Source organism: Hakea prostrata, chromosome 8 (genome assembly GCF_041222555.1).
Source record: "Hakea prostrata isolate BN-2017 chromosome 8, UWA_Hpros_2, whole genome shotgun sequence".
NCBI classification, from domain to species: Eukaryota; Viridiplantae; Streptophyta; class Magnoliopsida; order Proteales; family Proteaceae; genus Hakea; species Hakea prostrata.
This window is the reverse complement of record NC_142607.1, coordinates 13,390,517-13,415,130: the sequence shown is the minus strand read 5'-3', so window position 1 is coordinate 13,415,130 and position 24,614 is coordinate 13,390,517. Positions and strand designations below refer to the sequence as shown.

The following is a 24,614-nucleotide window of genomic DNA, read 5'->3' as shown; positions in this document are numbered from 1 at the left end:
TACATATGAATAATGGTATATTTGGTACGAAAAGCATTAAAGTATCAAAATATGTCACAATGAAAGTTTCTAGTGACAGATCAAAGATACATGATAATTAATCATGAAGATAATTTCACAGTTTATATAATATGATTTGAGCACCGTATTGTGGATAGAGAGTAATCACAGTAGTAGGAGCATGAGTATAAGATGGAGAGAGTTCAAAAGCAAATCTTTGTAGAATCATGGCTAAAGCCATCTCTGCTTCGATCATGGCAAATTGTTGTCCAATGCATATTCGAGGACCCCAACCAAAGGGGAAAAACGAAACTTGATTCTTTGTGGCCCTCGAGATTCCATCTGCAAATCTCTCTGGTTTAAATTCTTCTACATCTTCACCCCATGTTTCATGATCATGATGAAGAAGAATTATGGGTAACATCAGTTGCACTCCAGGAGGTAGAGATAGTTTTCCCAGTTTCATGTTCTTGATTGTACACCGATCAACAAACAACACTGGAGGATATAATCTAAGAACCTCATACAAAATCATGGTAACCTGCAATGAAAGAATAAGAAATTAAGGACATTATAAAGTTAAGTTAAACTCTGTTCTTAAGCTTACTGCATGGAAACAATTAAAAACTTACAATTTTGAGTTGATTTAATCCATCAAAATCTGGTTTGTTCTTTCCAAAGACTTGTAAGATTTCTTCCCTCGCACGCACTTGCCATTCTGAATGCATACTTAATACAACCATCGTCCAAACAAGAAGAACAGAAGTGGTTTCTTGCCCTGCAAAGTAGAATAATTTACATTCTTGGATGATGTCCTCAATGGTCATCCCAACGTTCTTCTTGTTTTTATTTTCTTGAATTTCATTGTTGTTGGATTCAAGTAACAAGCCCAGCAAGTCATCATTGCTAGCTTCTGCAACCTTCATAGTCCTCTGTCTTTTGCTGATGATATCCATCAAAAGTGCTCTCACTTTTCTGTCAATTTCTTTCATTCTTCTGTTCTTTTTGGTTGGCACAAAGCTGTACGGAAAATAACATTGATGATTTATTGTCAGTAAAGCTTAATTGGGAACCAACGAAAAGAAATTGGTGATTTATTCTGGATTTTTTTTTCTAATAGTATTGTCAATAATAAGTCTGAAGATTTTTTTAGTAGAAATATTTCTATTCTCCAAAAAAAGAAATTGCTTGGAATTTTGGGCTCTAAGAAAGAAATAAGAAGGCTGTTTATCCGTCTCTTTTACGAGGTATAGGTCAAAAGGATTTGGAGATTATTTTTAACAAAATGAAGACTCTTTGACTTTTGTTGGTAGAGCATTCTAATGCAGTCTATCATCCAAGTTATATCTATATACATTATGCAATACTTCTTGTTTCTTTAATTTATTTACAGAAAAATGGATTTTGTTTGCCAATGATTTTGGCTGGGTCAAACAGGAGCTGGTATAAGCATCTAACTCTAGTAGCTTGGGATACGTGTTGCACTCCAAAAGACTAGGGTGGTCTTGGTTTTAAATGGATGGAACACATCACTCAAGCAAGGAGACTTTTGAATGAGACCAATTCAATCTGGGCTAAATGTCTTAAAGCCAAATACTTCCCCAAGACCAGTGTTTTTTACCCTAAACTTTACAAAAGATTTGGTTCTATTGCCTGGAATAGTCTTAGGATAGTCATACCAATTCTAGAAAATATGGTGACTCAAAAAGTTGGTAATGGGTGTACCACTTCTTTTTGGTTTGATCCGTGGTTATCTACGGCTCTTTGGAACATGTTAGGAAATAATGCCCCTAGCTACATCCACAGGGAATTATTGCTAGCCGAGGTAGTTGAATATTGGCCTATGATGGAGCACACATTGGGAGAGTTGATCCCAAGTGGTATTGTTTATGAGATTCATGCTTTGTGTTTTTGTGAGAATCATAATGTTTGGGAATCTAAGTTATCTACATCTAGACAGTTTACTACTAAATTGGCTAATAGGGAGATAACCAATAGAATCTCAACCTCTTCCAATAATTTTTATGTTGTATAGCGGAGATTCTTTTGAAAGCTAAAAATATATACATCCTAAATTAAAAAAAAAAAAAAATTGGCAACTTGTGCATGCAAGGATATATACCCATTAAGGAGCAATTGGCTAAATGGACCAGGGCTGAATCCATGTGTTCATTGTGTGGCAATAGCAACAAATCAACTTGGCATCTTTTTGTTGATTGTCCTTGGTCTTAGTGAATTTGGGCTGCGAGACCATTAGGGTGATGAATGGAAAAACTACCCAAAATGGAGTTTATTGATCTTTGTTTTTATTTTCGGTCACACTTGGACAAACCTCTGTTAATTTGGTCTATGTCAATTTTCATAATCACTTGTTGTAGCATTTGGAAGGTTAGGAATGAGGTAGTGTTTCAAAAAGCACAACCTAATCCTATGGCAATCATGGGTTATATTAATAAATGGATGCAAGGATTTTTAAACATTTCTCCTCCAACATGTAAAGGAGATTTGATCCCTAAGTATTGACTTTGCAATAATTATCCATGAATTTGTAGGGTATCTTGTGAGTTACCACTTGATAGTGACACTATTCTAATGTGTGTAGGATCCTCTAATCCCATACAATGACAAATGGGGTGCTGTTGGGGTTCTAATAAGCATAAATGTGCAATGGTTGAGAGCCATAGGAATTTTCAATAATGAGGAGGATGCAACTAGTGGAATACTTGCAAGTTTAATTCAAGGGATGAGGTTTGCACATAACAAAGGCATGAAGATTACAACTATCAATTTGGAGTAATTGCCCCCTTCTGGAAGAATGGATTCCAATCTCAAGGAAAGCATGGGCATTATCTGCTGCAATTGGATTACTACAATTAGCAGCACAGCTAAGCAACATCAAGTTAACAACTTTCAAAAGTGCAACTATTCAATCATGGCTTCTTAATTTAGCTCAAACTACTTTTGACTCTTGAAAAATGGTGGACTGGCCGGGTTCATGCTAACACATCAGGAACTTACTGCCAAAGCCCTAGCCCTGTTGATAGTGTTTTTGTTTTCAAAAGCAAGTTTTATCAAAAGCCTAAAATAGCATTTCTGCTTTCAACACAAACAACACTGTTTCTAGTATTTTTTGAAAAAGCAACACTTGGTGGGTTATGAAATGGAATCGAAATCTACCTGAAACCGGGGATGAATGCAGTTCGGAAAGACTGGATGAAGAGCTCTCCTTGTTCATCTTGCAATTTGAATATCCGCTTACCTTCTTCATAGGAGCTACCAAATGCTGCCTTAGAGATGACTTCTCCAGTTAAACTTTGGAGTTCTGGCCACACATCCAATTCACAAGATCCTTCCACTGCGATCAATTTTTCCCATTTGCTTACCATCTCATTTGAACATGTATAAAATGCCGATAACATTCGCTTTGAAAATCAATAAAGAAGAAGAAGATAATTAATCTCTCAGCCTGACAGTAGAATGGAAATCAAAGCTTACATATGAAGCAAAGATATAGAATCAACCTTGAGTTTTTCCATATGAAAGGCGGGGTTTATGATTCTTCTGTGTTTGGCCCATTTCTCACCCTCACAGAATGCAAGGCCGCCTACAAAAAGCCGTGTGCTGCGATTTCCTTTGATCTTCTGAAACTGATCAGACTTATTAAAGATGTCCCTTATCAGATTCGGATCCATAATATATAATCTTGGAATTGTTCCAAACCAAAACCCAGAGTTTTTACCTGTAGTTTCAAATTTCATTTCTGATCATCAGTTACATGACAAGTATTCAGATGAAAAACATATATGCAGTGAAAATTGTAAGTGAAGCATACCCAAATTCTGTACAGTTTGAAGATGAAACGACAACACACGAGGAACAATATCATGAGATAGGTTCATGGGTTTAGAGCGAGCTTCAAGGAACATCTGCAGGGACACTTTCAAGTCACTTAACAGTGGCTTGTAAGGAGTGATTTTGATACCCTGTTCCTTGAGAAGCCTCTCCAGCTTCTTGGGTTTCCACCATATCCAATCCAACACCTTCCATCCCCACCACAATACAACCAGAACACATAAAATCACAACTGAATTGAACCCGTTCTGCCCCATCATCACTTACTTCACACACACAGAGAGCACTGTAAGTCTGTAACTACAGAAGCTCCTTAATTGAGGGAGACGAGGGAGGGGAGGGGGGCATTTAAAGGATACGGAGCTCAATGGTGTGGGGCCGAATGGAATGTGTGCATTTCTGTTATCTTATGGCGTATCTTAACTATGGGAGTTCGGATCACCTCCACTTTAGCAAAAAATAATGTACTACTTGTCGGGTTTGAACAACATAGTAAGAAGTGGGACTCACCTATAGATATTAAAAATCTTAGTAGACTCTACTGGATCAAAACTATCACAAGAACACGTTATTCTCAGTTGATCCATGGAGTGGGATTTAGTCAATGTTGTTGGACCTACAAAATTATTGTGGCATCACAATGCCATTATGGTCAGTGTGGTCAATATGGTCAATACGGCAATAATGCGGGTTGAAGATTTTCCACTATACAAGCTTGGCTGCTTAAAAAAAAAAGAGAATGATGTTTTATAAAAATTAAAAATTTAAAAAATTTAAAAAAATTATAAAAAAACATTTTCAACCTTGTGGGACAAGAAGCAAATTATTGTATTTCCTTGGCTGTCACTCATTGTAAGTAATAGAAAAAAAAATCATCTGTTGTGCATAGCAATGCACTCTCTAATAGTCTCTATTGTGCACAGTAATGCACATTTGAATAAAATAGAAGGTTGTGATTAAAAAAAAGTAGTCAATAGTCTTTTAGGTTTTTTGTTTTCTCTACCATGGAATATGGTTTGAGCTAAGGGTGTCAATTGCGTACTGAAACCATTTAATCGTACCGTTCAAAATTTGGTACGGTACATACCGAAACCGAATTTCTTCGATACGATTCTAGTTTCAGGTACTCATACCGTCTGTATATACCAAAACCATACCAAATCAAGGGATATAAATGTAATTTTACAATTATAACACTTTACCTTTACCCTATCTGTAATTGTTTCAAATTTTCATTTCGTCCTTTCACTCTTCTTCATTTCGTCCTTCACAAAAGTCAGAAACTGAAAATTCCGAGTCAAAAAACTGAGACAAGAAAATTTACTTGCACATTACATCAAACATCGCGAAGACTAACTTCTTCAGATTCGTTACGAAGAGGCTTTGAGAGATGAAATATAGGAAAGGTTTGCAGCAATGAGTAATTCAGAATCACCAAATTAGAAACCACAAATACAATGTGAAGCAACCAACAAAAATAAAAAAAATGAGGTGACATAGAGGAAAGATCAGCGGCTATAAGTAATTCGGATTTCACCAATTTAGAAACCATAAATGCAATGTAAAGCAACCAACAAAAATTAGAAAATAAGAGCTCAAGTTTGTGTGTTTCTAATCCTATCATTTTCTTGACAAGATGAACTGGAACAATTCAACAACAAAAGATTAATCAAACCGAATACTGAACCTGACATAAATCGGTTTCAATTCGAAGAACATAAGCAATGAGAACGCGCTACTAGGAAGCTACGTGAAACTTAAAGACTAGAAGGTTACTTACGAGACGAAAAAACATTCCCTTGTCCGAGCAGAAAGCTCCATTACTGGAGCGAGAACGATGGAGACTAGAGAAGCTTTAAACATCGAGAGGCAGTTGGGTTCACATCCTGGACAAATTCCACCCCCCCCATTCTCACTTCTTTTATTTTAGGGATTTATTACATTCAGTTTGCATTTTGGTTATTAATTCTAATGCTTTAAATAATTAATTGCCACATGTCACAACCTTAGATATGAATTACAGAAAATCACAAGGGTGGGAATTGAAGAGGATGTGAACCCGTGATAGTTCGACTCAATGCGTAAGATGTGGACAAGAGTAGACGATAGGAATGTGGATCATCTCCCTTGACAGAGACCACTTTGTGCTCCCCCACGACATTACAACTCACAACTACAAATTATGTGGAGTCCATAAGTAAAAAATAAACTCCATTACCCTAATCCTATGCTCCCTTGTAATTTGTGGTCAACAACTATCAAGGGAGCACGGTGCTCCCCGTCAGGGGAGACGATCTGGACTTCTTCCCTCACACTTCTAGGCCACACAATAGTGATGTGGCTACGTGGGCCCTACTAAGGGCTTTGATTAACATTTATAAGGGGGTCTCCCCACTATTGTGTGATGACATTGGTTCTCCCCCCCCCCCCCCCAAAAGGGGAAGGTGATCCAAATTTATTAGGCGATGCGATGAGTTTGAATCCACCACCCTTGTGGGTACAAAACGGGGTTGCATCTCAACCTTTCATTAAGTTGTACATGAGTATATCCACCTTTGAGTTGTGAAAGAGAGAGTTTGAATCCTCTACTTTGTGAATAGTAAATTTTGCAACCTACATGGTTAGATTGATAATACATGTTCAATTTAAAAACCAAAATATTTTTTCTCATGATTTTTGAAATTATAGGAATCCATATCTTCTCTCTCACTCAAAAGATGTGCCATAAATCTAATTATGTGGGTTGGAAAACCTCCTCAGCATGTGAGTATTGGATGGACCATTTTTTTTTTTTTTTTTTTTTTTTTTGGATGATAAAACAAAGACAGACAAATCAAAGAAAGATCTCAAGAAATCTATCGGGGTTCATTTGGGATACCCATGTCAGAACCTTTTTTGTTGCCAAGGGCCCGGGGGCCCCCCCCTATCGGTCACAAATGCGGTGAGTCCAAACCCGCCCCCTAATGCCCAACCATCGGTACCTTCCTTTCTAAGGTCGGTCCATGGGACCAGGTCAAACAATTGAGATTACAAGAGCAGGAAGATCATAGCTATTGGATTTAGAAAATGCCACGTGTCATGATCCAAGAGTCACATTGGAGATACCTATAAGGGTTGGGTCAGTTGGGAAAGAGTGTGTCAAGTTTCAATCTTGTTGTTTCAACATTGCCATAGACAAGAAAACTCTTGTGCCGATTGGTTGGTGAGTCTTCTTCACATTGGACTTGAGAGAACTTTTACAGAATTGGAGCTCCCAGATCCACTCTTTGGCCTACTATGGAGGGATGGTGAGGGGCTTTCAAACTTTCAAATGTGATTCATTTTTGTTATTCCCCTTTGGTAATTAATATAAAAACATCATTTTAGTGGGGGAAAAAAAGTCTAATAGTGAGGTCAAGAGTTTGAGTCTCCTTGCAGATAAGGTAAAACATTGTCATATATTTAAATTATAGATAAAATTATTTTTAAAAATGTAGTCGAGAATTATAATTTGCATGTAAGTTGGCCCATATGAACCTTAGCTCTAAATAAATAAATAAAATCACCCATGTGAAGGTAGAAGAGATTAAGGGCTAAAAAGTAGGGTAAACACATTATATATTTTGTAAGTCTAAGAAGAAGATATCTTTTCAGATACATATGAATAATGGTATATTTGGTACAAAAAGCATTAAAGTATCAAAATATGTCACAATGAAAGTTTCTAGTGATAGATCACAGATACATGATGATTAATCATGAAGATAATTTCACAGTTTATGTAATATGATTTGAGCACCGTATTGTGGATGGAGAGTAATCACAGTAGTAGGAGCATGAGTATAAGATGGAGAGAGTTCAAAAGCAAATCTTTGTAGAATCATGGCTAAAGCCATCTTTGCTTCGATCATGGCAAATTGTTGTCCAATGCATATTCGAGGACCCCAACCAAAGGGGAAAAACGAAACTTGATTCTTTGTGGCCCTTGAGATTCCATCTGCAAATCTCTCTGGTTTAAATTCTTCTACATCTTCACCCCATATTTCATGATCATGATGAAGAAGAATTATGGGTAACATCAGTTGCACTCCAGGAGGTAGAGATAGTTTTCCCAGTTTCATGTTCTTGATTGTACACCGATCAAGAAACAACACTGGAGGATATAATCTAAGAACCTCATACAAAATCATGGTTACCTGCAATGAAAGAATAAGAAAGGACATTAGAAATTAAATTAAACTCTGTTCTTAAGCTCACTGTATGGAAACAATTAAGAACTTACAATCTTGAGTTGATTTAGTCCATCAAAGTCTGGTTTGTTCTTTCCAAAGACTTGTAAGATTTCTTCCCTCGCACGCACTTGCCATTTTGAATGCATGCTTAATACAACCATCGTCCAAACAAGAAGAACAGATGTGGTTTCTTGTCCTGCAAAGTAGAATAATTTACATTCTTGGATGATGTCCTCAATGGTCATCCCAACGTTCTTCTTGTTTTTATTTTCCTGAATTTCATTGTAGTTGGATTCAAGTAACAAGCCCAGCAAGTCATCATTGCTGGCTTCTGCAACCTTCATATTCCTCTGTCTTTTGCTGATGATACCCATCAAAAGTACTCTCACTTCTCTAGCAATTTCTTTTATTCTTCTGTTCCTTTTGGTTGGCACAAAGCTGTACAGATTATAACATTGATGATTTATTGTCAGTAAAGCTTAATTGGGAACCAATGAAAAGAAATTGGTGATTTCTTCTGGATCTTTTTTCTAATATTATTGTCAAATAATGAGTCTAGAAAAGAGTGTAGCTTTTTTTAATAGAAATATTTCTATTCTCCAAAAAAAAAATTTGCTTGGAATTCTGGGGCTCTAAGAAATGAATAATAAGACAGTTTATTTGTCTCTTTCACAAAGGCGGGTCAAGGACTAAGATTTTTAATGCTGACTACCTGGATGGAAAGCTAATTCTTTGACTTTATCTGGTGCAGCATTTTAATGCAATCTATGATCCAAGCTTCATCTGAATAGCATATGCAGTATTTCTTGTTTATTAAATCTATTTGTAAAAAAATGTATTATGTTTGGGTGGGTCAAATTAGAGCGGGTAGTCATCTAACTCTAGTAGATTGGGATACGTGTTGCACTTCAAAAGACCAGAGTGGTCTTGGTTTTAAAAGGATGGAACACATCAACAAGACATATTACTCAAGCATGGGTGGAGATTTTTGAATGAGACCAATTCAATCTGGGCTGAACATCTTAAAGCCAAATAATTTCCTAAGGCTAGTGTTTTTGACTCTAAAGTTTACAAGAGATTTGGTTCTATTTCTTGGAATAGTCTTAGGACAATCATACCCATTCTAGAAAAAGTGGTGACTCAAAAAGTTGGTAATGGATGTACCACTTCTTTTGGTTGTCTTGGTCATCCGCGGTTGGGAGCCCCTAGCCACATCCACAGGGAATTATTGCTTGCTGAGGTAGTTGGACATTGGCCTATGTTGGAACACACATTGGAGAGTTGATCCCTAGTGATATCGTTTCTGAGATTCACGCTTTGCATTTTTGTGAGAATCTGGATGTTTGGGAATCTAAGTTACCAACATCTGGACAATTTACTACTAAACTGGCTTATAGGGAGATAGCTAACATAATCTCAACATCTTCCAATAATTTGTTTGCTGCATGGTGGAGATTCTTTTGAAAAGCTAAAAATACATCCTAAATTTAAATTATTTTTTTGGCGACTGGTGAATGCAAGGATACCTGTTAAGGAGCACTTGGCTAAGTGGACCAAGGCTGACCCTATATGTTTATTGTATGGTAATAGCAGCAAATCAACTTGGCATTTTTTTGTTGAATTTGTCCTTGGTCTTAGAAAATTTGGGCTATGGGACCATTAGGGTAACAAATGTAAAAGCTACCCCAAATGGAGTTTATTGATCTTTGTTTTTATTTTTAGTCACAACTAGGACAAACCTCTATTAATTTGGTTTAAGCCAATTTTCATAATCACTTGTTGTAGCATTTGGAAGGTTAGGAATGAGGTAGTGCTTCAAAAAGCACAACCTAATCCTATGGCAGTCATGGGTTATATTAATAAATGGATGCAAGATTTAAACATTTCTCCTCCAACATGTAGAGGAGATTTGATCCCTGATTATCAACTTTGCAATAATTATCCATGTATCTGTAGGGTATCTCATGAGTTACCACTTGATAGTGACACTATTCTAATGTGTGCAAGATTCTTTGATCCCATACAATGACAAACGAGGTGCTGCTGGGGTCTAACAAGCAGAAATGTGCAATGATCAAGAGCGTTAGGAGTTTTCAATAATGAGGAGGATGCAACTAGAGGAATACTCACAAGCTTAATTCAAGGGATGAGGTCTGCACATAACAAAGGCATGAAGATTACAACTATTTGGAGTAATTGCCCCCTTCTAGGAGATTGGATTCCAATAACAAGGAAAGCATGGGCATTATCATTATCAGCAGAACTAGGCAACATCATGCTAACCCATCAGGAACTTTGTAATTGTTGACCATCCTCTTTTTCTCAAAAAAAAAAAAAAAAATCCTTAGTAATTGGGAAAGGGTTAAGGAATTGACATTCTAAACATCTAAAGCCCTGTTCAAAAGCATGTTTTATCAAAAGCCTAAAATAGCATTTCTGCTTTCAACACAAACAACAGTACTGTTTCTAGTGTTTTTTGAAGCAGCAACACCAGGTGGGTTATGAAATGGAATCCAAATCTACCTGAAACCGGGGATGAATGCAGTCCGGATTGACTGGATGAAGAGCTCTGCTTGTTCATCTTGCAATTTGAATATCTGTTTACCTTCTTCATAGGAGCTACCAAATGCTGCCTTAGAGATGATGTCTCCAGTTAAATTTTGGAGTTCTGGCCACACATCCAATTCACAAGAACCTTCTACTGCAGCCAATTTCTCCCATTTGCTTACCATCTCATTAGAACTTGTATAAAATGCCGCTAACATTCGCTTTGGGAATCAATAAAGAATATAAGAAGAAGATAATTAATCTATCAGCCTCACAATAGAATGGAAATTAAAGCTTACATATGAAGCAAAAGATATAGAATCAACCTTGAGTTTTTCCATATGAAACGCAGGGTTTTATGATTCTTCTGTGTTTGGCCCATTTCTCACCCTCATAGGTTGCAAGGCCACCTAGAAAAAGCCGTGTGCTGCGATTTCCTTTGATCTTCTGAAACTGATCAGACTTGTTAAAGATGTCCCTTATCAGATTCGGATCCATAATATATAATCTTGGAACTGTTCCAAACCAAAACCCAGAGTTTTTACCTGTAGTTTCAAATTTCATTTCTGATCATCAGTTACATGATATGTATTCAGATGAAAAACATACATGCAGTGAAAATCGTAAGTGAAGCATACCCAAATTCTGTACAGTTTGAAGATGAAACGGCAACACACGAGGAACAATATCATGAGATAGGTTCATGGGTTTAGAGCGAGCTTCAAGGAACATCTGCAGGGACACTTTCACGTCACCTATCAGTGGCTTGTAAGGAGTGATTTTGATACCTTGTTCCTTGAGAAGCCTCTCCAGCTTCTTGGGTCTCCACCATATCCAATCCAACACCTTCCATCCCCACCACAATACAACCAGAACACATAAAATCACAACTGAATTGAACCCGTTCTGCCCCATCATCACTTACTTCACAGAGAGAGAGAGAGAGAGAACACTGTAACTACAGGAGTTCCTTAATTATTGAGGGAGACGAGGGAGGGGAGGGGAGGGGAGGGGGAGGGGGCATTTAAAGGATAAGGAGCTCAATGGTGTAGAGAGAGAGAGAGAGAGACTGTAACTACGGGAGCTCCTTAATAATTGAGGGAGGGGAAGGGGGAATTTAAAGGATAAGGAGCCCAATGGTGTGGGGCCGAATGGAATGTGTGCATCTCCGTTATCCATATGGCGTCTCTTACTAGGGGACTACGGGAGTTTGGATCACCTCCCCATTAGGGGAAAACAATGTGTTCCTTGATGGTTTTGAACTGCATAGAGATAAATAATCTTAACAGACCCTACCCCTATTGTGTGGATCAAAACTATAGAGAGCATGTTGTTCTCCCCTCACAAAAGTTGATCCTGACTCAGACAATGGAGTGAGATTTAGTCAATATCGTTGGACTTGCAAGAGTATCGTGGCATCACAATTCCCTTTTGATCAATTTGACAGTAATGCGGGTTGAAGATTTTCCATGATACAAGCTTTGGCTGCTTCTTAAAATAAAAAACATTTCAACCCTGTGGGACCAGAAGCAAATTATTGTACTTCCTCGGCTGCTAGTCATTGTAAGTAACGGAAAAAAAATCATCTGTTTTGCACATCTCTCTGGTGTGCACAATAGTGCACATTTATATCAAATAGACGGTTGTGATTAAAGGTTTGATTTTAGATTAAAAAATAAAATCGTCAATAGTCTTTTAGTTTTTTCGTTCTCTCAACCACTTATTTGGCATATTAGTGAAGTGTTGTGCATAGTAGATGATGTTTTCCTGCAAGTAATCTGGCCAAATTTCTTGGGATCATAGGATGCATTTTTAATTTTTTCAAACATATTCTAAAATGTCAATAAATCCACCACCGCTTTCTTCATCTTTTTACATCCCAAATTTTTTCAGATCTTCGTTGTCTACCCAAAAATATATATATTTTATTCATTTTCATGCATAACTGGTAATGATGAGTTGTGACATTTCTATTCGGTGACCCTACTTCCTATTGCACTTCTTTCTCATACATGTAGGAGAGAGTTCATCTCTAAGCACTGATTAGACTTAGGATATGAAAAATTTTGGATTATTACTTGCACAGATCATAGATATAGGAGTGCCAATGGTTTAGTTCAAGCTAGTTGCAGGTTAAAACTATCAACCCTAAATGTGGACGATTAGTAAAGTTTTGGTTTCAAATTGATGCGGTTTGGACTAACGATTTGGGATCGCGTTGGATCGGTTCTGATACATTACAACCTGTTGTCAAATCGTTCAGCTCTTTTCACATTAAAAACTATATTTGGGCATTAGATCTTGTCTCTTGGGGTTAAGGTCCATATAAACTAATTATCTCTAAAAAGGTCCGCAATCTGCTACTTGATCAAATAAGAGGGAAGGTAAGTCACGTTTACCCATTAAACCATCAAAATAAGTTACAACTGAAGATTCTAATGATGGATCACCAAGAAATAGTGATTATATTTTTATGATTCTACAATATTTTTTGGGTAGAAATGATTCTACAATTTGTGTAATATGATTTGAGCTCCATACTGTGGATGAAGAGTTATTATAGTGGTAGGAGCATGAGTGTAGGATGGAGAAAGCTCAAACGTGAATCGCTGTAAAATCATTGTTAAAGCCATCTTTGCTTCCATCAGAGCAAATTGTTGCCCAATGCAGATTCGAGGGCCCCAACCAAATGGGAAAAATGAAACTTGATTCTGGGTGGCTTTTGAAATTCCTTCTGCAAATCTCTCTGGTTTGAATTCTTTAGCATCTTCACCCCATACTTCTTGATCATGGTGAAGAAGGGCTATAGGTAATATCAGAGTTACTTCAGGCGGAAGAGATATTTCTCCCAGTTTTATGTTCTTGTATGTGCGTCGATCAAGATTTAACACAGGTGGATATAATCGAAGAACTTCATACAAAATCATAGTAACCTGCATTCAAGAATAAGAAGACAATGAAACATTTTTAGAAATTAATTAAGAAACTTGATCTGCATCTAAGGTAAACAGGGGAAGCAAATCTTACAATTTTGAGGTGATTTAATCCATCAGTATCTGGTTTGTTCTTTCCAAAGACTTTCAAGACTTCTTCCCTAGCACGGATTTGCCATTCTTGATGCATACTTAATACAATCATCGTCCAAACAAGAAGAACAGATGTGGTTTCTTGCCCTGCAAAGTAAAACAATTTGCATTCATGGATGACATCTTCAATGGTCATCCCAACATTCTTTTTGTTTTGAATCTCATTATTGTTGGATTCAAGTAACAAGCCTAAGAGATCATCATTGTTGGCTTCTGTAACTTTCATAGCTTCCTGCCTTTTGTTGATGATGCCCAGTAAAATTTCTCGCACTTCTCTATAAATTTCTTTTATTCTTCTGTGCCTTTTTATTGGCAGCAAACTGTATATGTAATAATTGACATTAGCCAAGTTTATCAAGGGAGCACAAATAATTTTTGTAGAATGAACACCAAAGAAATCACGAATTGAAATACAACCAAAACAAAAGAATACTGAGATCTAATCTAATTCAAACACCAATGAGGTGTGTTTCGACCAAGGGCGAAGAATAAGAACTTTCTACTATATAGAACAAGAAATGAATGGAGACTTTTCAATCAACGGGATTACACTAACTCTCACTCAAAACCCTATAGGCAAAAAATCTCATATAGTACACACTCTTAGATTTTAATCAGGTAAATGAGTTGACCTATAGAGTCAGGTCAATATGTCGACTCAAGCCACCTGCTTTGATCATAGATCTCTTCTCCCAAATTAGGTCATTTGAGTTGTCCACCAAAATATGTAGATCCATAGAACAATTTTTAAAAAGATGAGAAGGGTTGTAGTACCTGAATCCAGGGATGAATGCAGTTTGTAAAGATTTGATGAAGAGCTCTGCTTGCTCATCTTGCAATTTGAATATTCGTTTACCTTCTTCATAGGAGCTACCAAATGCTGCTCTAGAGATGACATCCCCAGTTAAATTTTGGAGTTCTGGCCACACATCCAATTCACATGATCCTTCTGATGCCATTAGTTCCTCCCATTTGCTGACCATATCACTAGAACTTGTATAAAATGCTGATGACATTCGCTTTAGCTTTTCCACATGGAAGGCAGGGTTTATAATCCTTCTGTGTTTGGCCCATTTCTCACCTTCATAAGTAGCAACTCCACTTATAAAATACTTTGCCAGTGGAATAGAATTAGGTTTGATCCTCTCAAAGTGACCAAACTTGTTGCTCATAATTTCCCTTATAAGCTTAGGATCCATTATGTATAATCTTGGAATTGTTGAAAACCAGAAGCCAGAGACTTTACCTGCCAACTCTCAAACGGGTAACTAATTAGTACTCTTTTGCTTATGAAGAAATAAAAGAAATTTCCCCCACACAATATCCTGTGTATGTCCATGCATTTGCAAAGAAAATGCTGGAATGTTTAAAACTTAATGGCTAGTGATTAATTGATATTAAGAGTGAAAACACATTATGAACCCATGTTGCACAATTTGAAGCATTAAGTATCCTAAACAAAATGAGACTATATGACATATTTTTATTTCTTGTGATTGGGGTGAAAAGAATTCATGCAGAAAGACCACTGGGACCACTGGGCTAAAGACAGAAGACTGGAACATTACCTGTCTTTTGCATTTGTGCCATAACTTTCTCTCAAGCTTACAACTAAAATAAGCTAACCATAATATGGTTTTTTCAGTTTTAATAATCACTTACTATTTTATATGAAAATAGAGAAACTCTAGATTATTCACATAAAAAACACCCAACCCTTTGGCGGTGCTCTCCAAAACAAACCACTGGATTGTAGTTTTAAAGCTACAGCAGAATGTTGATAACAATATTAACCCTCAAGCAACTCCTACACAAAATCACATTGAGCTACCTTGAGAATTTGTAGGCAATAGTTGTTATTATATACAACCGACTAATAATATTGTTTTAGTGTGTGCAGGGGTATTTAACAAGCAGATAGGAAACGTGGGATGGAGTATGGGCATATATGCAGGTGGACATTCCGGTTTATCAATTTTGGAAGATTAAATATAGCAAATGATCTGGAAGCGACACTTTTTGGCCTACAAGTAGGCATTGACAAAGCAACCGAAAAAGGGCTAGAAATACGAGAGATTTGGAGCAATCATCTCGTTCTACCATCTCTTTTACCGAAGTCGACAAGAAGGATGTAACCTCTTAATGTAATAACTATTATGATGTTGCAAGGGCAACATAAAACACTAACTATTGCATGTTCCTTTCCCCATGCTCGTTATAGAAACATCGACTAATGTTACAGGGACATGTGGATTTCAGACAAATTTATGTAATTATGTTAAATAACTTAATAGATTTTATCTTTTCATAAAAATAAAAAAATAAAAAAAACCTTAAAGAAATTATCTACACTTCAGTTCCAATAGAATGTTCGTGATTGCTGTCTCACAAGTGCTTGTGAAAAGTCCTCAATTAACGGAAAATCAGAGATATATAGAAACATAGAAACCGTATTTGTGTATGGTTTGAAGATCAAAGGGCAACACACGAGGAACAATATCATGGCATAGGTTCATGGGCTTGGATTTAGCTTCAGTGGCCAGCTTCATGTACTCTTTCAGATCACCTAACAATAATTTATATGGAGTGATTTTGATGCCTTGTTCCCTGAGAAGCTTCTCCTTCTTCTTGGGTTTCAACCATATCCAATTGAAAAACTTCCATCCCCACCATGAAACAAACAACGAAATGCATAGCATCCCCATTGAAATGAACCCAGTTTGCCCCACCATTCCTTTCACAGAAGAATTCAAGAGACCCATCATCACTTCTTTCATGCACAGAACACTTACAAGAGAGAAACAGAAAGAGAAGAACAGCATCCTTGAGAGAGGAAGGAAGTGGAGGCATTTATAGGAAGAGCTAGGAGCAAAACGGTAAGGTTAATGAGGAAGCATTAATTTAATCATCAGTGTCATATTGATGACGTATTTGACTGCGTAAAAGGCTACAAAAAATCAAGAACCATGCGATCATGCCTGCAATGATAGTCAACTGTCATGGAACCTGAGACTTTTCAATCCCATAATAGTAGTGGGACCCACCAGAGAATCCCATGTGGGTCCCACTTACAATTGTATGGTTAGAAAGTATCAAGGGGAGCATGGCGAGGTGATCCAGACTCAATTGCCATTTCGAGGCCTGCAAATGGCACGGGTCAATTTCAGCAATTCCAAGGCCTTATTTCCATTCCAAGGGTATATACAAAATGATAGAGATACTACGCCGTATTATGCAACCACGTTTCTTAGGTTTCTTAGGTTTTTCTTGATTAGCCAATTTAATCTAGTCACAGTGAAGCAATTGAATGTTTTGATGGATAATTTTTATTTGGACAGCTATCGAAGTTATTTCTAAACCAAGAAAAAAATAAATGATGCTTTATATTTGCCTCCCTTGTGTTATCCAAAAACTATTAACTAAGGACGCATCGTACCAAAATACCATTATCGTGTAGTATTCAAAATTGTACCATGTATATGTCCATTTCAATCCAATGGTTATATTAAAAATGTGAACTATAGTTATAATTATAATTTTTTATTTTATATTCAAGAATCTTCAAATTTCAAATTTACTAAATTATGCCATTGATTGAATCTCGCACCATTCCTATCCCACAAGAAAGCCTAGTTTGAAGAATATAAAAAAGAATCTTCTAAACAAATTTACTTTCCCCAATAACTACTAGTTTGCAGTTGCTATTAATACCAGACTATGAGAATATACGCGTATATCATGTAGTAGACTTTGCCATTAAGAATCGTATATTAATATATAAAACAATAATACACCTGAAAGAAGAAATAAAAGAATTACATAAGGTAGTAGACTTTGCCATTAAGCATTGTATATTAATATATAAAATAATGAAAAACTTAAAAGAAGAAAAATAATAAAAGAATTACATCCTATAGTACTTTGCCATTAAGCATCCTATATTAATATATAAAATAACAATACACCCAAAAGAGGAAGAAAAAAAAAAGAAGAACAAATTACACTGATATCCTAAAATGGAGGCCTTAAAGCACTGACACTCCACTTTATGTTTGAAAAATACAAACACCCCCCAATTTTTTTTCTTTTCTTTTCAATTTCAAAATATCCTTATCAAAATATGAAGGAAAAAAATCACTAATAAAAATCCAATTTGGGAGATGTTTGTGTTTTTCGAACATAAAGTGGGATGTCAATTCTTTAAGGCCTCCATTTTGGGGTGCTCATGCAATTTGCTCAAAAAAAAAAATAAAAGAATTACATCCTGTAGTAGACTTTGCCATTAAGTATCATTCCAAATAAATCGAGTAAGAGCCCCTAGCAAGTCACTATAATTCAAGTTGATCTCACCTGGTGACAACAAGTAATTTGTTAAGAAACTAGCACAAGAATCAAGTTCCCATACTTTGATGGACAAAGACTCATTGCGTAGAATTCATGACCTCTTCACTAAGAGGCTTTGGTCATTGTCATCTGAGTAATCCTTCAATGGTGAGAGTACAATATATGATACTGACTAATTTATCTTCAATGAAGAAAAAGATGATGCTTCCTTTGGTACTCCCCCTTCCATTTAAATTCCTTGGGTGTAAATGTAATAATTTGTAAATTTAGAAGATATATATGTAACTTAGGTAAATAGTAATCTCCTTTAATAGCAAATATGCGGTGTCAACCATAGAAAACTTTTGTCTCCAATGGCTCTCTCGAACAGGTTAGGAAATAATGCCCCTAGCTACATCCACAAGGAATTATTGCTTGTCCGAGGTAGTTCAACATTGGCCTATGTTAGAACACACATTGGGAGAGTTGATCCCTAGTGATGTTGTTTTTGAGATTCACACTTTGCATTTTTGTGAGAATCAAGATGTTTGGGAATCTAAGTAATCTATATTTTGGAAAGTTTATTACTAAACTAGCTTATAGGAAGATAACTAGCAGAAACTCAACTTCTTCCAATAATTTGTATACCGCATGGTGGAGATTCTTTTGAAAACTAAAAGTACATTCTAAATTTAAATTGTTTTTTTGGCGACTTGTGAATTAGAGATACCCGTTAAGGAGTAATTGGCTAAATGGATTGTATGGTAATAGCAATATTGAATCAACTTGGCATCTTTTGTTGATTGTCCTTGGTCTCAACAAGTTTGTTTTCAAAAGCAAGTTTTATCAAAAGCCTAAAATAACATTTCTGCTTTCAACACAAACAACACTGTTTCTAGTGTTTTTTGAAGTAGCAACACTTGGTGGGTTATGAAATGGAATCAAAATCTACCTGAAACCGGGGATGAATGCAGTCCGGAAAGACTGGATGAAGAGCTCTGCTTGTTCATCTTGCAATTTGAATATCCGTTTACCTTCTTCATAGGAGCTACCAAATGCTGCCTTAGAGATGACATCTCCGGTTAAATTTTAGAGTTCTGGCCACACATCCAATTCACAAGATCCTTCTACTGCAATTAATTTCTCCCATTTGCTTACCATCTCATTAGAACATGTATAGAATGCCGATAAAATTCACTTTGAGAATCAATAAAGAAGAAGAAGATAATTAATCTCTCAGCCTGAAAATAGAAGGGAAATTAAAGCTTACATATGAAGCAAAGATATAGATTCAACCTTGAGTTTTTCCATACGAAACTCAAGGTTTATGATTCTTCTGTGTTTGGCCCATTTCTCACCCTCATAGGTTGCAAGGCCGCCTAGAAAAAGCCTGTGCTGCGATTTCCTTTGATCTTCTGAAACTGATCAAACTTGTTAAAGATGTCCCTAATCAGATTCGGATCCACAATATATAATCTTGGAATTGTTCCAAACCAAAGCCCAGAGTTTTTACCTTTAGTTTCAAATTTCATTTCTGATCATCAGTTACGTGATAAGTAACCAGATGAAAAACATATATGCAGTGAAAATTGTAAGTGAAGCATACCCAAATTCTGTACAGTTTGAAGATGAAACGGCAACACATGAGGAACAATATCATGAGATAGGTTCATGGGTTTAGAGCGAGCTTCATGGAACATCTGCAGGGACACTTTCACGTCACCTAACAGTTGCTTGTAAGGAGTGATTTTGATACCTTGTTCCTTGAGAAGCCTCTCCAGCTTCTTGGGTCTCCACCATATCCAATCCAACACCTTCCATCCCCACCACAATACAACCAGAACACAAAAATCACAATTAAATTGAACCCATTCTGTCCCATCATCACTTACTTCAGAGAGAGAGAGAGAGAACAGAGAGAACAGTGTAACTACAGGAGCTCCTTAATTGAGGGAGATGAGGGAGGGGAGGGGGCATTAATTAAAGGATAAGGAGCTTAACAATGGTGTGGGGCAGAATGGAATGTGTGCATCTCTGTTATGCTTATGGTGTATCTTACTAGCAGACGATGGGAGTTCGCATCACCTCTATGTTAGGGAAAAATAATGTGCTCTTTGAAAATTTTGAACCATACAGCAAGTAAGAGGTGGGGTTCATTTATAAATATTAAAAAAATCAGAGATAAAAATCTTAATAGACCCTACTCCTAGTGTGTGAATCAAAAATATCAGCGAGCATGTTGTTCTCCCCCAACAAAAAGCTGATCCTGATTCAGACAATGAAGTGCAATTTAGTCAATTTCGTTGGACCTACAAGACTGTCGTGGCATCACAATTCCAGGTTGAAGATTTTCCATTATACAAGCTTGGCTGCTTCTTAAAAGAGAAAAAACATTCTCAACCTTGTGGGACCATAAGCAAATTATTGTACTTCCTTGGTTGTTTGTCATTGTAGGTAACAAAAAAAAAAATCAGTTGTTTTGTACGTCTCCTTGCTGTGCATTACAGTGCACATTTATATCAAATAAAAGATTGTGATTAAAAGTTTGATTTTAGATTAAAAAATAAAATCGTCAATGGTCGTTTAGTTTTTTCGTTCTCTCAGCCACATTTTTGGCATATAGTGAAGTGTTGTGCATAGCAAAGGATGTTTTCCTGCAAATAATCTGACCAAATTTCTTAGAATCATAGGATGCATTTTTAATTTTTTCAAACATAGTCTGAAATGACAATAAATCCACCACCGCTTTCTTCATCTTTTTACATCCCAAAATTTTTCGTATCTTCATTGTCTACCGAAAAACAGATATATTTTATCCATTTTCAAGCATAAATGGTAATGATGAGTTGTGACATTTCTATTTGTAGTGTAGAGGATTGTGTTCAATGTCCCTACTTTCGATTGCACTTCTTTTTTGACATATAGGGGAGAGTTTATCTCTAAACACTAATTAAACTTAGGATATGAAAATTTTTGGATTATTACTTGCATGGATCATATATATAGGAGTGCAAATGGTTTAGTTCAAGCTAGTTCCAGGTTGAAAATATCAACCCTAAATGTGGACGATTAGTAAAATTTTGGTTTCAAATTGATGCGGTTAGGGTTCGGTTTGGACTAAAGATTTGGGATCAGATGGGATCGGTTCTGATAACGTTACAATCTGTTGTCAAATCGTTTCAGCTCTTTTCAAATTAAAAATAATATTTGAGCATTAGATCTTGTCTCTCGGGCTTAAAGTCCAAATAAACCAATTACCTCTAAAAGGGTCTGTCTGTTATTTGATCAAATAAGAGGGAAGGTAAGTGCCGTTTACTCATCAAACCATCAAATTAAATAAGTTACAACTTAAGATTCTAATGATGGATCACCAAGAAATAGTGATTATATTTTATGATTCTACAATATTTTTTTTTGGGTAGAAATGATTCTACAATCTGTGTAATATGATTTGAGCACCATGCTGTGGATAAAGAGCTACTAAAGTGGTAGGAGCATGAGTGTAGGATGGAGAAAGCTCAAACGTGAATCGCTGTAAAATCATTGTTAATGCCATCTTTGCTTCCATCAGAGCAAATTGTTGCCCAATGCAGATTCGAGGGCCCCAACCAAATGGGAAAAATGAAACTTGATTCTGGGTAGCTTTTGAAATTCCTTCTGCAAATCTCTCTGGTTTGAATTCTTTAGCATCTTCACCCCATACTTCTTGATCATGGTGAAGAAGGGCCATAGGTAATATCAGAGTTACTTCAGGGGGAAGAGATATTTCTCCCAGTTTTATGTTCTTGTATGTGCGTCGATCAAGATTTAACACAGGTGGATATAATCGAAGAACTTCATACAAAATCATAGTAACCTGCATTCAGGAATAACAAGAGAATCAAAATTTAGAAATTAATTAAGAAACTTGATCTGCATCTAAGGCAATCAGGGGAAGCATATCTTACAATTTTGAGGTGGTTCAATCCATCAGAATCTGGTTTGTTCTTTCCAAAGACTTTCAAGACTTCTTCCCTAGCACGGATTTGCCATTCTTGATGCATGCTTAATACAATCATCGTCCAAACAAGAAGAACAGATGTGGTTTCTTGCCCTGCAAAGTAGAACAATTTGCATTCCTGGATGACATCTTCAATGGTCATCCCATTATTCTTGTTTTGAATCTCATTATTGTTGGATTCAAGTAACAAGCCTAAGAGATCATCATTGTTGGCTTCTGCAACTTTCATAGCTTCCTGCCTTTTGTTGATGATGCCCAGTAAAATTTCTCGCACTTCTCTATAAATTTCTTTTATTCTTCTGTGCCTTTTTATTGGCAGCAAACTGTATATGTAATAATTGACATTAGCCAAGGTAATTAAGCGGAGCACAAATAATTTTTGTAGAATGAACACCAAAGAAATCACGAATTGAAATACAACTAAAACAAAAGAATACTGAGATCTAATGTAATTCAAACACCAATATGGTGTGTTTCGACCACGGGCGAAGAATAAGAACTTTCTACTATATAGAACAAGAAATGAATGGAGACTTTTCAATCAATGGGATTACACTAACTCTCACTCAAAATCCTATAGGCGAAAAATCTCAATTCGTACACAATCATAGATTTTAATCAAGTTAATGAGTTGACCCATAGAGTTAGGTCAATCTGTCGACTCAAGCCATCTGCTTTGATCACAGATCGATTTCTCTCCCAAATTAGGTCATTCGAGTCGTCCACCAAAATATGTAGATCCATATAAAAATTTTAAAATGATGAGAAGGGTTGTAGTACCTGAATCCAGGGATGAGTGCCATTGGAAAAGATTTCATTAAGAGCTCAGCTTGCTCATCTTGCAATTTGAATATTCGTTTACCTTCTTCATAGGAGCTACCGAATGCTGCTCTAGAGATGACATCCCCAGTTAGATTTTGGAGTTCTGGCCACACATCCAATTCACATGATCCTTTTGATGCCATCAGTTCCTCCCATTTGCTGACCATCTCACTAGAACTCGTATAAAATGCTGATGACATTCGCTTTAGCTTTTCCACATGGAAGGCAGGGTTTATAATCTTTCTGTGTTTAACCCATTTCTCACCTTCATAAGTAGCAACTCCTCTTATAAAATACTTTGCCAGTGGAATAGAATCAGGTTTGATCTTTTCAAAGTGACCAAACTTGTTGCTCATAATTTCCCTTATGAGCTTAGGATCCATTATATACAATCTTGGAATTGTTGAAAACCAAAAGCCAGAGACTTTACCTGCAGTTTCAAATTTCAACTCTCAAACGGTTAATTAACTAGTCCTCTTTTTGCCTATATGAAGAAATTTAAAAAAAAAAAATTCCATGCATATGCAGGGAAAATGTTGGAACGTTTAAAATTTAATGGTTAGTGATTAACTGATCGAGTGAAAACACATTATGAACCCTTGTGCAAATGTTGCACAATTTGAAGCATTAAATACTTTTAGGGCCTGTTTTGTTACATGAATGCGAGATTTATACCCTTTTGGTTGTGAAAATCCTTGGATTCATGAAATCTAGAGATTCATCTTTTTACACTAAAAACGTGAATCTATAAATATTATGGATATGGGGTGAAATCCTATTATAAAAGCACTAAACATTGGTGCATTCATAAAAATAAACAGTTTTTCAGCATAAATCCACAGATTTCATTCCATAGATTCAAGTTAACCAAACAATTATTTTATGAATTATGACTCCATAAATTTGAAATTTCTAGATATTTGAAATTTCCAGATTCATGTAACCAAACGGGCCCATAAAGAAATTACTCACGCTTTTGTTCCAATACAATGTTCATGATTGCTGTTTCACAAGTGCTTGTGAAAAGTCCTCAATTTACAGAAAATCAGAGATAGAAACATACCGTATTTGTGTATGGTTTGAAGATCAAAGGGCAACACACGAGGAACAATATCATGGCATAGGTTCATGGGCTTGGATTTAGCTTCATGCCAGCTTCATGTACTCTTTCATATCACCTAACAATAATTTGTATGGAGTGATTTTGATGCCTTGTTCCCTGAGAAGCTTCTCCATCTTCTTGGGTTTCAACCATACCCAATTGAAAAACTTCCATCCCCACCATGGAACCACAACCAATGAAATGCACAGCATCCCCATTGAAATGAACCCAGTTTGCCCCACCATTTCTTTCACAGAAGAATTCAAGAGACCCATCATCACTTCTTTCATGCACAGAACACTTACAAGAGAGAAACAGAAAGAGAAGAACAGCACAGCCACAGAAATCCTTGAGAGAGGAAGGAAGTGGAGGCATTTATAGGAAGAGCTAGGAGCAGAATGGTACGTAAGGGTAATGAGGAAGCATTAATTTAATCATCTCTGTCACATTGCTGACGGATTTGACTGCATAAAAGGCTACAGAAAGTCAAGAACCATGCGATCATGCCTGCAATGATAGTCAACTGTCATGCAACCTGAGATTTTTCAATCCCATAATAGTAGTGGGACCCACCAGAGAATCTCCTGTGGGTCCGACTTTCAATTGTATGATAAGAAAGTATCAGGGGAGCATGACAAGGTGATCCAGACTCAATTGCCATTTCGAGGCCT

General features: G+C 36.5%; 2 protein-coding genes and 2 pseudogenes across 2 annotated transcripts; all 4 read right to left on the bottom strand.

The window, feature by feature from the left end:
- Positions 1-32: 32 nt before the first annotated feature.
- LOC149007046 (cytochrome P450 72A15-like) lies at positions 33-4,197 on the bottom strand. The gene is made up of 5 exons (XM_089164848.1): positions 3,833-4,197; positions 3,522-3,739; positions 3,178-3,422; positions 633-1,020; positions 33-541 (listed from the first exon to the last, which is right to left on the bottom strand). The coding sequence occupies exons 1-5, from the start codon at positions 4,110-4,112 to the stop codon at positions 116-118; spliced, it is 1,557 nt and encodes a 518-aa protein (XP_089020974.1). The 5' UTR covers positions 4,113-4,197; the 3' UTR covers positions 33-115.
- Positions 4,198-7,409: 3,212 nt separating this feature from the next.
- On the bottom strand, positions 7,410-11,587 carry LOC149007045 (cytochrome P450 CYP72A616-like). The gene is made up of 5 exons (XM_089167538.1): positions 11,249-11,587; positions 10,937-11,155; positions 10,587-10,831; positions 8,114-8,501; positions 7,410-8,027 (listed from the first exon to the last, which is right to left on the bottom strand). The coding sequence occupies exons 2-5, from the start codon at positions 10,949-10,951 to the stop codon at positions 7,602-7,604; spliced, it is 1,074 nt and encodes a 357-aa protein (XP_089023664.1). The 5' UTR covers positions 10,952-11,155; positions 11,249-11,587; the 3' UTR covers positions 7,410-7,601.
- Positions 11,588-13,117: 1,530 nt separating this feature from the next.
- On the bottom strand, positions 13,118-19,919 carry LOC149007044 (cytochrome P450 CYP72A219-like; annotated as a pseudogene).
- A 1,530-nt stretch (positions 19,920-21,449) lies between these two features.
- On the bottom strand, positions 21,450-24,188 carry LOC149007043 (cytochrome P450 CYP72A219-like; annotated as a pseudogene).
- Positions 24,189-24,614: the final 426 nt, after the last annotated feature.